This window comes from Zootoca vivipara, chromosome 4, assembly GCF_963506605.1.
Source record: "Zootoca vivipara chromosome 4, rZooViv1.1, whole genome shotgun sequence".
In the NCBI taxonomy this organism is placed as follows: Eukaryota; Metazoa; Chordata; class Lepidosauria; order Squamata; family Lacertidae; genus Zootoca; species Zootoca vivipara.
This window is the reverse complement of record NC_083279.1, coordinates 31,449,626-31,467,296: the sequence shown is the minus strand read 5'-3', so window position 1 is coordinate 31,467,296 and position 17,671 is coordinate 31,449,626. Positions and strand designations below refer to the sequence as shown.

At 44.0% G+C, this 17,671-nt stretch overlaps 1 protein-coding gene across 3 annotated transcripts in view; it reads right to left on the bottom strand.

Annotated features, from left to right (window-relative positions):
* The window catches only part of JADE3 (jade family PHD finger 3), a 39,447-nt gene that overhangs the window by 12,631 nt on the left and 9,145 nt on the right, over positions 1–17,671 (bottom strand). The window contains exons 1-4 of one of the 3 annotated variants that reach the window (XM_060273467.1): positions 14,445–17,120; positions 6,677–6,736; positions 4,071–4,153; positions 1,435–1,592 (exon numbers count right to left, since the gene is read on the bottom strand). In XM_060273467.1, the coding sequence (XP_060129450.1) occupies positions 1,435–1,592; positions 4,071–4,153; positions 6,677–6,725 (290 nt within the window). In that variant the 5' untranslated portion in view covers positions 6,726–6,736; positions 14,445–17,120. Of the gene's footprint in view, positions 1–1,434; positions 1,593–4,070; positions 4,154–6,676; positions 17,121–17,671 lie in introns of those variants that run through there. The other 2 variants (XM_035114259.2, XM_060273466.1) reach the window with 2 other exon arrangements.

Below are 17,671 nucleotides of genomic sequence, written 5' to 3'. Positions count from 1 at the left end.
TCCATTCTACACAGCAATCACCAAGTGAGCTCAGACAGACCATTCCAATGCCTTGGGCTGTTCTTCAGCCGATCATTTCATATATTTTTTGTCAGCTGACAACAGCACCAGCAGTGATAGTTGTACTAATCCGGATGCAGCATTCAAATCAAACAGATTTTTAGGGACTGCTGCCCAGAAAAGCACAATTAAGAAAGGGGTACCCAGACACAAAAAGTGAGTAAACAGATAAATAAATAAATCATTTTCATGGGGTCCTTGGGGGCCACAAAGTCTTTTTGGAAAGGAGGAGTCCGTATATGACCTGTGGGTTAGCCACCCTTGCTTTTGACCAAGGAATGCATTAGGACAATGCCATGCTCCTAACAGAGTACTGCTACACACTACAGGTAAAAGGTAAAGGACCCCTGGACGGTTGAGTCCAATTAAAGGGAATTATGGGGTTGTGGCGCTCATCTCGCTTTCAGGCCAAGGGAGCCGGCGTTTGTCCACAGACCACTTTCTGTGTCATGTGGTCAGCATGACTAAATTGCTTCTGGTGCAATGGAACACTGTGGCAGACGCCTGAACGCACGGAAACACTGTTTACCTTCCCGCCACCTATTTATCTACTTGCACTGGTGTGCTTTCGAAATGCTAGGTTGGCCGGAGCTGGGACAGAGCAACAGGAGCTCACCCCATTGTGCAGATTCGAACCTCCGACCTTCTGATCAGCATGTCCAAGAGGCTCAGTGGTTTAGACCACAGTGCCACCCGCATCCCTATAAACTACAGGAGCACATGCCAAAAGCCCATTCTGAACTATCAGCAAACCTCTTTCCTACACTCAAATATAGGGATCATTAAAACAAAAACAAAAAACAACAACCCACAAAAGTAAATTATTTATTGAACAACCATACAGAATTTTTTCCACATTGCCTAATGTTCCCTCTTGAGTTGTGACCATATCATACATCAGAGGAAGAAAAGAAAGCCAAAAATAGAATGGGACAAAGGTACTTAGGCATGAGCCACTACTAAGCAAATGTATCTGGTGATCTTTATACAGTATACATAAGACTAGCTCAGGTTAATGCATCCTTATCCATTCTACCACCACACCCAACTTTGTGTACTCCACAGAACTGTCTTGTATATTTGGAAAACTGCAGTGTACATCATCCACCACAACTGCTGGAACAGTACTGAGTTATGCTGAAATAATGCAGTATACTACCTCTTTGACTATGTGGTCAGAATACATTTGTCTGTTGTGGACCTTAATACTTCTTTTAAAATTGCAGCCTCACCTGATCAAAAATCTACTCTGCGCAACAAAAGTAGTAAACGATTGATTATTGTTTACATGACACGAATGCTGCCCAGTATATTCATATTGCTACCCCAAAATTAAATGCAGTTCAGTCCCAACAACTATTTAATAAAAATTACCTGAGAGAAGGTTGTGGAATCGTGTCTGGGCTGGCTGGGACTTGCACACCCTTTTCCCATTCTTGTTTCCACGTGTCCGCAAAGAGGTAATATTCATCTGTGTTAATATGATGAGAATCTGGGAGTTTCATGGCACTAATGAGGTCCTTTCGAAACACCTGCAGGTGAAGGCAAAGACAGCATTAATACTTGGGAAGAAACAGTCCAATAACTTATTTTTCTTCTTCTTTAACAATACAAATTAATAATGTACCATGGTCTAATGATTATCCAAGAGGCCATGTTAAACAGTTGTCAGAACCATACTGATCAATCCTTTCCTGCAAAGCATAAAGGAAGGAACACCTAATTCCCCAACTATTTAGAATCATGGACTGCTGCAGTTGTAATCAAAGCAAGTGGACCACCCTGTTCTGCTTTACCACACAAATCCTAGAGGGTAAAGCGTGAATGGGATCTTCCAGAGTTATGTAGATAAGGGATATCCCCAGCTTTGGGGAGGTCCAGAATCCAAGTAACTGCAGGTGACCAGGAAAGAGACAAGGAGAAAGTAAAAGACTTGCTCACAACTTGGGAGGTTGGGTGGAAAAGTTCAATCTGTTAAAAATTGTAATAGTCTCTAGCATCTCCCCTGGATTGCAGGAATGTTGTCTCTTTCAAATCCTGCAACCCCGCAAGTTGCAACTGAAGATTTAATTTCATTTTAGCAGTAAGGTAGAATAGTTTGTTCGTTTTGATACTTTCACGCTCGAAGATTTCAATGGATAAAACTAACTCCGAGTTTGCATTTAACAGCACAGCTTAAAGGCAAATGAGACACCTACCCATCACTGACATAATCTACTGTCATCTGTATTTCATCTGTCTTCAGAAGTAATTGTAATGGCATTAGGCATTCAGCAAGTAATTTTCCATTTCTGTAGGGGGTTAACCCCTGAACTTTCATACTGAACTTTTTTAAAAGGGTTTAGATAAGCTGAAGTTGTCTGGCAAGTTCTCCAAGGAAGTACCTCTACGTTAAAAGTGATCATTTAGGCAAATAAAACACATTTGGATGTAGTCATAGAATCATAGAGTTGGAAGAGACCACAAGGGCCATCCAGTCCAACCCCCTGCCAAGCAGGAAACACCATCAAAGCATTCTTGATATATGCCTGTCAAGCCTCTGCTTAAAGACCTCCAAAGAAGGAGACTCCACCACAACTAAACAGTTGGGCTAGTGCAACCACTTTTAGCTGCACAATGAAATTTCCTGGCCTTCTCTTCTCCTGTGTTCTCAAATCTGCTCTGGAGAGGTTGGGAAACCTGGAGCAGATTTAGGGGGTGCATGGGGAGAGGAGAGGGTGGAGAAGTTACACTGCCCAACTAAAAATCACTGCGCTACCGTAACTGTTAGCTGAATACCGCCCATTGTGCAACTGAGAGCAGGAACCTGCCACTGGTCCAATCTTGATAAAACACAGCCAATCTACCCGTGTCCCTCACCTCCCATGCTAGCCCAGCTGGACAATGGGGCAGGATCAGCAGCACAGCCCTGTTTCTTATTCTACATGCAGTTCATCCTGTTATGCATTAAATTCCTGAAAGGGGCTTTTGTTTTGCACTCTAAATCAGTATCATCTTTCCTCTTTTTGTGTGTTGTGGGAAGGGTGGGTTTCACCAGGACCACAGAGCAGAATGAAAAGAGGTTATAGCCCCCCCTATGCAGGGCAATTCCACTCATACCCTTGTCTGTTATTTCTAAAGTAAAAACAATACACATTTAAAATGTGCAAGCATTTATTGACTAGTTTGGCCCTCTGGGTAAGAAGAGACATGCAGTTCCAAGAAATAGGGCATTACAAATTTGTCCCATAGATATGAATTAAAGGAAGACGTTATGTAAGTATTTGGCCTGCTCCGGCCCACCTTTAGGGTAAATCCAGAAAAGGGAGAAAAGATATGTGCATTCTGTATTTTTATATATTACTCAGAAGTTATGCATTTAAATCTTTTTCAGAATTATGTGTTTGGTCAACTAGTATTTTCATAACTCTTGTTTTCAGTTGATAGTAAGAGATGCCAAAATTGAAACTGTGCCTAAGGTAAATTGGGGAAGAAGTACCTGGGGACAGTCTCATAACATTAGGGACTCAAATACTCCTAAGAAAAATGGAAGCCTTAATGGCTTGTGCAGAAGTCTGCCACAGCCCTACAGGCAGGGGTGGCAATAAAGTCATATACCAGCAATAAGGGAGAAGGAAAGAAAACACAAGAAATTCTCTTCAGTGGCACCTGCTACCTTGGGTCCTCAATTTCTCTTCAACTGCTCTTACCAGGTAGATTCAGAGAATTATGACCCATTTTACTACAGTCCCTAATCCTTAAACATAGATGGGCTTTAATCCCATTGAACTCAAATGGGACAAGTTCGTTCGTTCTTCCTTCCTTCGCCTCTAAAAGGGAAACAACAAGAATGAAGAAATTCTTGTACAACAAAACTATCTCCCCCCTCCCCCCGTGGCACCCTCCAAATCTGTCCCCAAAACCTCAAGAGAAAATTTGAGGTTTGTGTGAGGAGAGGGGAGAAATTCTTCTTGCAATAGTGAAAAAAATGTAGTTGAATAGCACCCTAAGAATGTGAGAATTACTCTTACCTCAGCAGGTTTCTTTTGTTCATTTGCTGGTGTTTTTGACTTGCTTCTGTACTTGGAACAAAAGGAGAAAGAAGTAGAAGGACCTGTATAAACAGAGGAAAAGATGGAGACAATTTAAATGCTGCTGCAACACCAGGATATTAATAAAAATACAGAGAATTGCATTCAGAAATGGTATCTTAGGCAACATAAACTAGAAATTTTGCTTACAATTATGGGCCTGTTTTTCTTAAACAGTTGCTTCAACTTTTCAAGGATAAGTGTCCAAAGGGACAAAACAAGTGGACCATGTAACAACAACAACAACAACAACAACAACAATGTTGCCTGTGTTTAAACATTTAAAATAACATTTGTTTAAAAAACCCAGCAGCTTTCCTTTTGGGAATTATAGGGACAGAACTACCCAAACTGTATAGAAATTTATTCATGTATGCGACTACAGCAGCAAGAATGTTGCTTGCCCAAAAGTGGAGAGAAGAAGAAGTCACAGCGACAGAAGAAAGTATACAAAAACTTATAGAATATCCAGAAATGGCAAAACTTACCGGAAAAATAAGAAATCAAGATAACAAACTTTTTATAAAAGAATGGAAATGGTTTATTGAATATTTACAAATAAACTGTAAACAGAGAAGAATATTGGCAGGATTACTGTACTATCCAGTAGTTTTTTATATATATTTAAAGCAGATGAATAAATTAGTAAATATGCAGAAAATATAAAAAACAAATTTAAGGAACCGCAGAAAGAGGGGGAAGGAAGTCAAGTTTTGAAATGCTAAAATTATTGAAATGTATAAAACTGAAAATCATAAATAAAATAATAAAAATAAAAATAAATGTTGCCTGTGTTATATGGATGCGGGTGGGCTGCTGAGTACTATAAAGAAACACAAAGGCCTATGAATGACTCATGACAGCCAACAAGTTGGCATGATCCACCCCAAGGAGAAGTTATGGAATGTTCTTAATTCTGAGATACCATGTTTCCCCCTTTTTAAGACACCGTCTTATAACTTTTTTCCTCAAAAAAACAGGCGGTGTCTTATTTTCAGGGGATGTCTTGTACCTCAAGGCCTCCTCGGCGGGGCCAGGCCGCTGGCTCGGGGTGCTGTTGGGCGCTCTGCGTGGCGCTGCAGCAGCCGCCGGTTCCAGGCACCGAGGCAGCAAGCCACTTGCTCGGCGCTCTGCCCGGCGCTGCGGAGCGCTCTGCTCTGTAGCCTCTGGTTCCGGCGGCGGGGCGGCAGGCCTCCTCGGCATGGCAAAAAAGAAAGAAAGGAAAGGCCAGGCCGCTGTGCTCTGACCAGCGCTGCAGGGTGCTCCGAACGCTCGGTGCTGCAGAGTGCTCCGTTCTGCAGCCTCCGGTTCTGGCGGCTGGGCGGCAGGCCTCCTTGGCCGGGCAAAAAAAAGAGAGAAGAGGCCAGGCCGCTGCGCTCTGCCCAGCGCTGCAGGGCGCTCCAAGCGCTCGGCGCTGCGGAGCGCTCTGCTCTGCAGCCGCGCCTCCTCAGCCAGGCAAAAAAAAAAAAAAGAGAAGAGGCCAGGCCGCCGTGCTCCACCCAGGGTTGCAGGGCGCTCCGCTCTGCAGCCGCGCCTCCTCGGCCGGGCAAAAAAAAAAGAGGCCAGGCCGCTGTGCTTCGCCTAGGGTTGCAGGGCACTCTGCTCTGCAGCCGCACCTCCTCGGCCAGGCAAAAAAGAAGAAGAAGAAGAGGCCAGGCTGCTGGCTCAGGCGCTCCACACGCTCGCTGCTGCAGCAGCATCAGCAGCCGGTTCCAGGCCCCACTGGCTGGCTGGGTCCCGCTGGCAGGCTGGGGCGCTCGGCGGTCTTGCTCTACACGGCATGGAGGTATGTCTTATTTTCAGGGGATGTCTTATATTTCATTAATGCTAACATGCTGCCATGGCTTACTTTATGACTACATATTAAAAAAGGGGAAACACGGTACCTTCTGAAAATTTATTATAAACAAGCCATAGGATGGTATCGTCTACTGACAATTAGATGAGCAAATGAATATGGAGGGGAAAACAGTTTTATATCCCAGAAGCAAACGGTGTTGAAATAAAAGCCTGGTAATACAGGAATTAAATAAATAAATAAATAAAATAAAATAAATAAAAGCCTGGTAAACAGGAAACAAGAACAGGAGGACAGAACAGGAACAGGAGGACAGAATTGGACCATCTTGGCTGCGAGTCCTGCAAGAGCTCTGCTTCCTGCCTGGCTAGCCCCTTTCCATCTGGCCTGGGAGGGAACAGCCCTGACTGATTGACTCCAGCTACAAAAACTGAGGCTGCAGCAGTTTATCAGTTTAGAAAACAGAGCCCACACAATAAATAATAGCTCTCTCTTCAGGCACCTTTTACATTCTAAATAAAGATTGTTACAAAACAACAACATTATTCTACGCAGCGTTGGGTTTCTTACGTTTCCCCAAGCCCTCTCTGATAAAACTGAATACCACAATGAGCAAGAGAAAATGAAATCAAACGAGAATTTTTTTTTAAAAAAGCCATAAAAAAGTGCAACGGTTTGCCCTCAAACCAGAGGAGGAAACCACAGGAAACAGTGTCAGATCAAAGGAAGACTAGATCACATTACTTACTTTCATTGTCTGAACTGTCACTGCTGCTTAGATGCCTGTGGCGTTTCATCCTGACGCATCCTAGAGAGAAAAGATATCGTTGGTTAAATTCATCACATGCCATGAAAACACACAGTAAAACCATACACAAATTAATGCTGCCTGGAGAAATTGTACAAAAAGAGAGAGGATTTTCCAAAGGGAGCTTTCCAGCATAGTGGTGCCTCGCTAGATGAACGCCCTGTAAGACAAATTTTTCACTTAACGAAAGGATTTTTCGAGGGGAGGTTGCCTCGCTAGATGAATTCGTTTTACGAAAAACTTGTCTAGCAAGTTGTGGTTTCCCATAGGAATGCATTGAAATCCAATTAATGCGTTCCAATGGACAAAAAAAAAATCAATGCATTCCTATGGGATTAGCTAGACGAATTTTTCGTTATAAGAATTGACTCGTGGAACGAATTAAATTTGTCTAGCGAGGCACCACTGTATAGTGTCAGATCACAAGTTACTTGTTGTAATAAACAAGCAGTACTGACTGATCCACTGAACCTCAATGTGCTGGTTAAAGATTCGTATCAAGCAAAGTCAACCTGCCACTAGATTAATAAAGAGAAGGATTCAGGGCATTGAAAGGGAGAGAGTATAACTAAACATTCAATCTTCAACAGGAAAGTCAAACACTAAAGAAAGTTTAGTATTTATAACTTCTATATACAAATTATCATAACTACTGGAGTGCCCTTTAGATTTTATAGTAGCAGCATGCGGCCTGCTTCATTATGGGTTCACTACCATGGCCATAATGGCAAAAGCAATGCCACCACATGAATAGGGACAATCACAAAGGTCATTACTATGCAACTTAAAAACCATTCTACTCTTTGTGCCTGTGCTTATATCATCCATCCGGGCAGATGGATGGCTTAGCTGACCAATACATGTCAAAGAATACCAGCAGGAAAGGTGTTCATAAATCTAAACCCAGCTTAGTTCTGCCTGCATCTACCTGCCTGGGTGCAATGAAATCAGTACAAAAACAGCATCCATCCTCAGTGGTATCTGCTGAATCTAATCTTGCTTGCGAGTGTTGACTAGTACAGTGTTTCTCAACCTTTTTTGCGCCACGGCACACTTGTTCCATGAAAAAAATCACGAGGCACACCAACTCTGTGCCGCCCTATAGGTACGCGACGCCTTTTCCTCGGGAGGAGACCATTGCCTATTGTTCTTACCTTCCTGCCCCCCTCTTCCCACCACCACTGAAGTTGTGCGACAGACACCCTCGCTGCTTTGTGCTTGGGCCCACCAGGGAGCGAGCGGAGAGGGGAAAGAGGACGTGCCGGTGCTGCTCAGCCTCGGCGCCCGCCTTCTTCTCGGCAGCCGCCGCTTCTTCTCCGAGCCCCGCGGCCTCCGGCCTCCGCAAGGCGATGGGCCTCGAAGCGCAGCCCCCTCCGCCACTGAGCTCCCACCGCCTGAGGCGAGGGAGCAACAGCCGCAGACGAGGCTGAGGAAAGCCAGGCCCGTCAGGCCGCCACCGGCGGCCCCGTTCGTTGCGTGTGGAAAGTTTCGGTTGGTGGACTAGAAGCGGAGAGCGGGGCGCGTGAGGCGCCGCCGGCGAGAGAAGGGATGGGATCTCGGCCGCCGCAACTGCTGCCTTGCCGGGGACGCTGAGAGGGGGAGCTGCGGGAGGAGGGGCTGCGGCGAGGCGGGCGGCTGGCCCCCGCCTGCCTGCCATTGAATGCCCCTTCCCGTCCGAGCGCGGCCATCGCGGCCGCCCGGGTGGGTGGGCCGCCTCCGCCAGGATGATCACAAACACGCGCGGCTTCCTGTGGTTGGACCTGGAGACTCGGGCTCTGCTGGAGATCTGGGGGGAGGCGGACGTGCAGAGCGCCCTGGACGGCAACTTTCGCAACAGCCATGTGTACCGGGACGTGGCTTGCCGCCTGGCCGAGCTGCAAATCGCCCTTCTCGTCGCGGCACACCAGCCAGCGTCTCGCGGCACACTAGTGTGCCGCGGAACAGCGGTTGAGAAACGCTGGACTAGTAATACCAGAGTGGTTTGGAAGAAACAAGGATGTGGCATTAATCTTTAACAACACTTTCCCCCTCTGCCTATGCCATTGGTTTCTAGCAGTAAAAGGTATTCAATATAGAATTACAACAAGTGGCAGGTGAAGGTTTTCTTCTTCCAGCAGGCTTTGGGGGATTGTCTGCTTTCAATTACAGTGATACCTCGGGTTACAAACACCTCAGGTTACCAACACTTCGGGTTACAGACTCCGCTCACCCGGAAGTAGTACCTTGGGTTAAGAACTTTACCTCAGGATTAGAACAGAAATTGTGCGGTGGCAGCGGGAGGCCCCATTAGCAAAAGTGGTACCTCAAGTTAAGAACTGTTTCAGGTTAAGAGCAGACCTGTGGAACGAATTAAGTTCGTAACCAGAGGTACCACTGTATATATAGGACCAGTGCCATCCTTTGCTCTCTCTTTTTTTGCTACTTGTTGGTATGTTTTAAACAGATTTCATATAGTTTTAATGCTCCCAATGCATAATTGTATTTTAATGATTGACTTTTCTGCTGTTAGTGGTTCTTGTTTTTGTTGTAAGCTGCTACAAGTCCTGTCAGAGAAAAAGGCAGGGTATAAATAAATATACAAATAATAAGAATAAACATCCACACTACTATAGGACTATCATCTTGATCTAGGATAGCCTCTGCTCTCTTTCTATACACAAAAAATGCCAGGTCCTCTAGCCAGATCTCCTTGCTCGTCATCTTCCATCAGATAGTGGCTGGCTGAACTATAATGCCTCCCTTCCCCATCCATTCACACCACTTTTTCTTAATATGGTGGAGGTGGCAGAAATCCTATCATTTCCCCCAACTCTTAAATCTTACGCTTGATTGCTTCAATTATGATTATGATTGATTATTATTACTGATTATTTCAATTATATTCAGCAAGGCAGACACTCATATGCTGGTAGTAAACTACCATACACTGTGAAAAGCTTCTAAATATAGACTTGGCAACCAAAAGCCCAAAATAGCAGTGGCAGAACAAACACGACAAACCAAGCAGCTTACATTTCTTTCTAAATATTGATTATACTTTTTGTGTTATTACATGAGGTTCTCAGAGGTCACAAACACACACACACACACCGTCCAAAGCACTGAATTGATCCACACCCGCTCCTGTAAATGGTCTCTTTCAGACTATTTACAGAGTCCCTCAAAATTATGTTTCATAAAGCATTCCTAACCATACCTAAATGTCAGGGAGAAAAATAAAATAAAAGCAGACTGCACCTCTTAATATGGCATACAACCAATTCACAGTATTGAAATAATAGTTTCAGCAGCGTAATAATTCACAATGTAATTCCTACTGTAAAATGTTATTAATGAGATGAGTTATTTACAGAACCTTTTTCCACATGGCTGCCGCATGATTTTTAATGTAGTGCATTAATCCTGACCATTTGAAATCCCATTTTGATTTTATTCAAAAGTTCCTTTGCATTTCCAATGTCAAACTATTATGAGGATTTGGGGGGGGGGCAGAGACAAACACATATACGTTAAACAGATTCAGCTCCAATTCTGCAACATTAACTAACAAGGCACTGAATAAATTCCCACAAAAACCATTCTCTCTCTCTCTCTCTCTCTCTCTCTCTCTCTCTCACACACACACACACACAAACAAGCACACACACACGCAGCATCTAAGATGGCTCTGAATGATCTCTTTTTAAGTTTTAAACTATCTGAAAAAGGTAAACCTTTTTTATATATATATCAAAACTCCATCATCCACAAACAGTAATATCTGTAAGCTCAGTTCCCAGCACATGAAAAATGAAAGCAGACAGGCTACTCTAAACCATGGAAGCACAAACCATGGTGTGGGTTGCGGCTGTGGTCTCCTTTGGGTGGAAAGGCAGGATAGAAATTTAATAAATAATTAAATATTAACGAAAGGTTAAAAAAGGGTAAAGGACCCCTGGATAGTTAAGTCCAGTCAAAGGTGACTTGGGGTTGTGGCGCTCATCTCACGTCAGACTGAGGGAGCCGGCGTTTGTACCCCACAGCTAGCTTTCCGGGTCATGTGGCCAGCATGACTAAACCACTTCTGGCGCAAACGGGACACTGTGATGGAAACCAGAGCACACAGAAACGCTGTTTACCTTCCTGCAGCAGTGGTACCTATTTATCTATTTGCACTGGCGTGCTTTCAAACTGCTAGGTTGGCAGGAGCTGGGACAGAGCAATGGGAGCTCACCCCATTGCGGGGATTCGAACCACCGACCTTCTGATCGGCAAGCCCAAGAGGCTCAGTGGTTTAGACCACAGCGCCACCCACGTCCCTTAAAAATATTAACTAAGCGCATCATAAATCATGATCTGGGATTATGTCTCAATCTCTGCGTTGAAGGGATGTGTTATCTACAGTTAATGTAAGGCTGCTGCATTTGCTCACCCTCTCAGCATAGATGGCTATAAACTTTCCTCTAGAGGCATAATTAAGGGATAATTAAGGTTCAGACCAGCTTGATGACTGAAGCACTCCACAGAGCTGAACACTAATCAGGAATACACACCATTTGGTCTTTGGTGTTAAATGAGAACACTGGGAGGAACGTGGCAGCACCAGGCAAAAGATAGATTGATTCTCTGGAAAAAGCATCCCTGCAGGAAAAATTCTTTATGAAGATTTACATGGATGTATCTGTTTCTACAAAGGCAGAAAGATACTAAAGCAAATGGGCAGATTCTGAAGACATCCAAGAACATACATTATGGGACACCCAAGTCTGAAAGGCGAGCTGGAGGTATCATAAAGCTGCTTCTGAACCACAAACAAAAGCCAGTTTAACTGCCATAACTTCCTCCAGGGAATCTTGAACTATAGTTTTGTGAGGGTGATAAGAATTCCATTGGAGATCCCCAGCCTCCTTCTAGAACCTAGGATTCTAGTGTTCCAAGGGACAGCTGTGGCAAACCAATTCCAACTACATAGCAGATATTACCATGCCAATTTTCTCTGTCCATGACTATGAGATTAAAGCAAAGCAAGCAATGCATTCACATAGCAAATCCTTCAAGTTAAATCACATATTACAGCAGATATTGCATATTTATTGAGTTGTCTTATGGTGCAATGATTCACCCATGAATGTTACAGTGAATGCCCAGCCCTGCTGTGTATACAGGACTTCTACTAAAAATGGTCACGACTTATTTTTATTTATTAGAGACATTTATATACTTCCCCGCATATTGCATGGCTGTTTACAATAAAAACTTCCTGCCAGCACTCTAGCTATTTAAATTCATGCTAGCCCTCTAGCAATTTTCCTTCTTTCTAGGAGTACAGGAATATGGTACCAAGGAGGCCTAAGACAAAGACGAGTATGGGCCCCTCCAGAATGGACGGTGTTTTTTTGTTTTTTGTTTGTTTTTGCAGCTGTATTTTGCAACATGACCTTGTTGCATTTTTATACTGAACCATACACACATAATTCTGCTTTTTTAGCTGATCTGTGTTGCTCGCCCAGTTTTAGCACATTACTGAAGTTACGGGATTTCAGCCTCAAGCTACAGGACTTGCACAGATCTGAAAGGAAGCAGCATGCCCACCTTGAAACTTCTGTAGGCACAAACACTATCAAAAGTGGAATAACATATAACTGCCCAGATACCATCATGAGCACATATCTTCATTCATGTACAATAAAATCAACATCTGGAGACCCTGTGACTCTTTGCCCCCAGACCCTTGTAGGCTTGTCACCTTATAGCACAGGCTTCCTCAAACTCGGCCCTCCAGATGTTTTGAGACTACAATTCCCATCATCCCTGACCACTGGGTCCTGCTAGCTAGGGATCATGGGAGTTGTAGGCCAAAAACATCTGGAGGGCTGAGTTTGAGGAAGCCTGTTATAGCACAAGACTGAAGAAAGCCTACTTAATCAGTTATCTGTTTCTCCAATGATACCTAGCCAACAGCCTGATCTCATCCATGTTGCCATTTTGCTCTCTATTGTCTATTATCCTTCCTTAAAGAAGAATCCTTCCTTATCTGCCAATATTTTTTTACCCCATGTCCCACCCTTTGAGATTTTACTCATCAGATTCCTTCTGCCCAGTAAGAATTACAGTTCTACTCAAGAATAGACTCATTGATAGTAATGCACCAAAGTTAGCCATGGTAACTGACTTCAATGGATTTGCCATGAGTGGGACCAGCAGTGGATACAAAACAAAGAGAGCTGCCAGCCTTGGCTACTGCCTGGAGAGGCACCAGCCTGTTAAAGAAACCCAACTAAGCTGTAGGTGTTGCCACTGCAGTTTTTTCTTTTCCCCAGCACACTCCAAATTTGAAAACGTTAGCTGGTAATTGAAATTGCAACTTGAAAGTCTGTTCTTAAATTACACAGAACTGAGAGAAGAAGTTATAGTGCTGATTTTCCCCATTTCCACTGCAACATGTGACATCTCACCTATGAGAATACAGTCATACCTCGGTTTAAGTACGCCTCGGTTTGAGTACTTTCAGTTTAAGTACTCCGCGGACCTGTCTGGAACAGATTAGTCCACTTTCCATTACTTTCAATGGGGAAATTCGCTTCGGGTTAAGTATGCTTCAGGTTAAGTACGGACTTCCAGAACCAATTACACTCATACTTCAGGTTAAGTACGCTTCAGGTTGAGTACTCCACGGACCCGTCTGGAACGGATTAATCCACTTTCCATTACTTTCAATGGGAAAGTTCACTTCAGGTTAAGTACGCTTCAGTTTAAGTACGCCGCGCGCGGGCTGTCTGGAACAGATTAATCCACTTTCCATCACTTTCAATGGGAATGTTCGCTTCAGGTTAAGTACAGACTTCCAGAACCAATTGTGTACTTAAACCGAGGTACCACTGTATCTAAATCCCTACATGGCATGAATCTCACCATAGGCAGGACTTATATTACAATAAGAGTGAGAGATTCACAATTGCCTTCTATAAAATTCAAGTCTATCTATACTCTCTCTGTGTGTGTGTGCGCACATACACACTCTCTCTACTTTGTATACAGGTATGTGCTTTTATCAGCTAAAGCAGTAACTGAGACTGCACAGAAAAGAAAGGGTATTTCCTCCAAAAAGGGGATTTTTCAAAAGCAAAACCTTGTAAAGTTTCCAATTTTCCGAGGGTTCAGTTCAACAAAATGAGCTTCACAGCTGCTGATTTTAGAAAAGCAGGTTGTATTTCTGATCACTACATTTCTTTTGTTTGACAGATGTGTCTATAAAAACATGCAGAGTTAGCCACTATTTTTAATTGCTCTGAATAGTTCTGACTCGGGGGAGTTTTATTTTAATTTTAATCCTCTAAACTTTGGGGATTTGCTTTCAACTATACACTTTCAGGGCTATGACCTAGAGTACATCATGCCTTTCCAGTCCCTTTAGGGGATCCATTTCCATTTAGTTATCTTTTGATAATTGGGGCAGTACTCCCAAACGCGTCATTAAATATTTAATAACCAAGACATGATTCTTCCCTGTTTTCACACTTATCCTTGTATTAATATACTGTAGAATGCAGCCAATGTGCAGTGCTTTATAATTTATGTTAAAGTGGTTATTCTAAAGAGTGTGCTAGACAAATTAAAAACATGGTTGCATTTATTTTAAAATGAAAAAGCCACAACTGCCCCCAGAGCCTGGTGCTACTTGCTTAAGATTGCAATGTTAAATGATGTAAAATAATGCACCTTAACTCACCTCTGCATAAGGAAGCATTTCTCCATGTATTTCTAAAGGAAGTTCTTCCTTCATTTAACTTCTAGCACACTTCAGAGGCATCGTAGCTGGAAACTCAATTAGTCCTCCTAGCACACTGATTATAAAGTTCCACTCCTTGCCATCTATAACCTCAGTTAAGGCAGCAGCACAGGGGAAATGTAAAATCCAACAAAAACTGAATTAATCAAAGCCCCCAAAGTGTGTAAGAGATTAAAGTAACCAAATTCTCAAGTTTAACAACAGCTTAGTTATTATTATTATTATTATTTAAAACGTATCTCAGCTGAGGGCATATTTAGTAGAAGTATGGTTTTAAATATGGATTATATATATATATATATCCATAGTAAAAGGTAAAGGGACCCCTGACCATTAGATCTAGTCGTGACCGACTCTGGGGTTGCGCGCTCATCTCGCATTATTGGCTGAGGGAGCCGGCGTACAGCTTCCAGGTCATGTGGCCAGCATGACAAAGCCGCTTCTGGCGAACCAGAGCAGCACACGGAAATGCCGTTTACCTTCCCGCTGTAGCAGTCCCTATTTATCTACTTGCACTTTGATGTGCTTTCGAACTGCTAGGTTGGCAGGAGCTGGGACCGAGCAACGGGAGCTCACCCCGTCGCAGGGATTCGAACCGCCGACCTTCTGATCAGCAAGTCCTAGGCTCTGTGGTTTAACCCACAGCGCCACCTGCGTCCCTATATAGCCATACTCTACATTAAAAAACACTCAAGTGGCGTAAAAAAAGAGAAAAGAATATGAAACATAGTACAACCACAAAACAATGTTAGAAACATGATGCCAATGAGAATTAAAAGCTGCAGAAATAAAAGACAGTGGTACCTCGGTTTGCAAATGCAATCCGTTCCGCGGAGGCGTTCGCTCGCCAAAGGCACGCTTCTGCGCGTGTGCGAAGCACCAATAGAGCGCTTCTGCACACACATGCTGCGCAGATCACTTCTGCGCATCCGACGCTGCGGAACCCGGATGTAAACACTTCCGGGTCCGTGGCGTTTGTAAACGGAGGCGTTTGTAAACGGAGGTAGGCGTAAACTGTAGACTAATTTGGGAAGGCCTTGGCAGAAAAATAAAGCGTATAGCCAACATTTTTAAAATAAGAATCTTGGGACTTCCTTCACTCTATTCATAACCCTAGTCATGATCTGATATAATAATGTGTTAATACAAAAATTTATTATAGATAAACATATTTTTTCTAATATAAGGGAGGACTGCTTAAATTATGCTCCATAATTAGGTATGGGTGCTGGCAACTAATTAGTATATGTAGTTTACCTATTGGCATCAGCTCCTGAGGTAAACAAAATGTCCCTGAATCCTTTAAGGCAGTCATTTTCTGTCTTCTGGGAACCTTTCCCATTGCGATTTGTCTGCTGGATGAGCAACTGCCATGAAAACATTGTATGTTGCAGAGGATTCTGGGGGATGTTCTGGGGTGTGCAGTCAGTTGATGTTAGGCCTACCATCCCAAGTTAACTGACTGCACAATGCAGAAACAGCCAATAAATCTTTTGGCTAGACATTGCTGAGGTAAATTGGTACCAGTGGTCAACCTGGCTCTCATAGAAGCTAATCTACTAATTGCAGAATCCCTTGTTTCCTAGGAATCTTAGAACTAAAGCTTGAAAAATACTGATTAAACATGTGGAGAATAATAATAATAATAATAATAATAATAATAATAATAATAATAATAATTTATACCCCACCCATCTGGTCGGGTTCCCCCAGCCACTCTGGGTGGCTTCCAACAAAATATTAAAATACAGAAATCCATCAAACATTAAAAGCTTCCCTAAACAGGTAATTGTTGTTCTCTTTGACCTCTGGTGGGAGGGCACTCCACAGGGTGGGTGCCACTACCGAGAAGGCCCTCTGCCTGGTTCCCTGTAACTTGGCTTCTCGTAGCGAGGGAACTGCCAGAAGGCCCTCGGCGCTGGACCTCAGTGACCGGGCAGAACGATGGGGGTGCAGACGCTCCTTCAGGTATACTGGACCAAGGCTGTTTAGGGCTTTAAAGGTCAGCACCAACACTTTGATTTGTGCTCGGAAACGTACTGGGAGCCAATGTAGGTCTTTCAGGACCGATGTTATGTGGTCTCAGCCACCGAGTATAAAGAGTATACAGTACATACTGTACACCTCCTAGATCCAAAGTGCTTCTATGGGCTTAGAAAATATCTACAGTGGTACCTCGGTTTTTGAACATAATCTGTTCCAGAAGACCGTTCAAGTTACAAAATGTTCGAAAATGGAAAACTCAAAACAGAAGTTCCATGTTTAACTTCTGAGGCGTGTTCAAAAACCAAAGCATTTACTTCCGGGTTTATGGCATTCGAAAACCGAAACATTCATTAGCAGAGACGTTCGAAAGCCAAGGTACCACTGTATATGCAGAGGTACAGGCACACACCATAAGAAAAACAACTAAGTTGTCCAAATAAGCATGACTGATTTTGCTAGGAGGCAACAAACAAGTGAGTCAACATTTTCATTCACAACAATATTCTTAGCCTCACGCAATAAGCGTACAGAATTTGACCACAGTAAAATAATTCCCATTCAAAAGATCTGCACCACAACTCTGGGTATAACTGACTGGAGTGTATACCCAAACTATGTTAAATATACATGACTAGTGTATTTCAGCCCGTTCAATAACGGGCTCTAGAAAATTCTGGGGTTCGGAGAAGCGCTTGCGCAGCGCTTCTCCGAACCCTGGGACCTGTCATTGCTGTTGGCGGCAGGGGGACAGGAACGGAGGAGGAGAAAGCGCTGCTTTCTCCTCCTCCGTTCCTCTCCCGCAGCCGCCGACAGCAAGGAGACCTCCCAGGGTTCGGAGAAGCGCTTGCGCAGCGCTTCTCCGAACCCTGGGACCTGTCATTGCTGTCGGCGGCAGGGGGACAGGAACGGAGGAGGAGAAAGCGCTGCTTTCTCCTCCTCCGTTCCTCTCCCGCAGCCGCCGACAGCAAGGAGACCTCCCAGGGTTCGGAGAAGCGCTTGCGCAGCGCTTCTCCGAACCCTGGGACCTGTCATTGCTGTCGGCGGCAGGGGGACAGGAACGGAGGAGGAGAAAGCGCTGCTTTCTCCTCCTCCGTTCCTCTCCCGCAGCCGCCGACAGCAAGGAGACCTCCCAGGGTTCGGAGAAGCGCTTGCGCAGCGCTTCTCCGAACCCTGGGACCTGT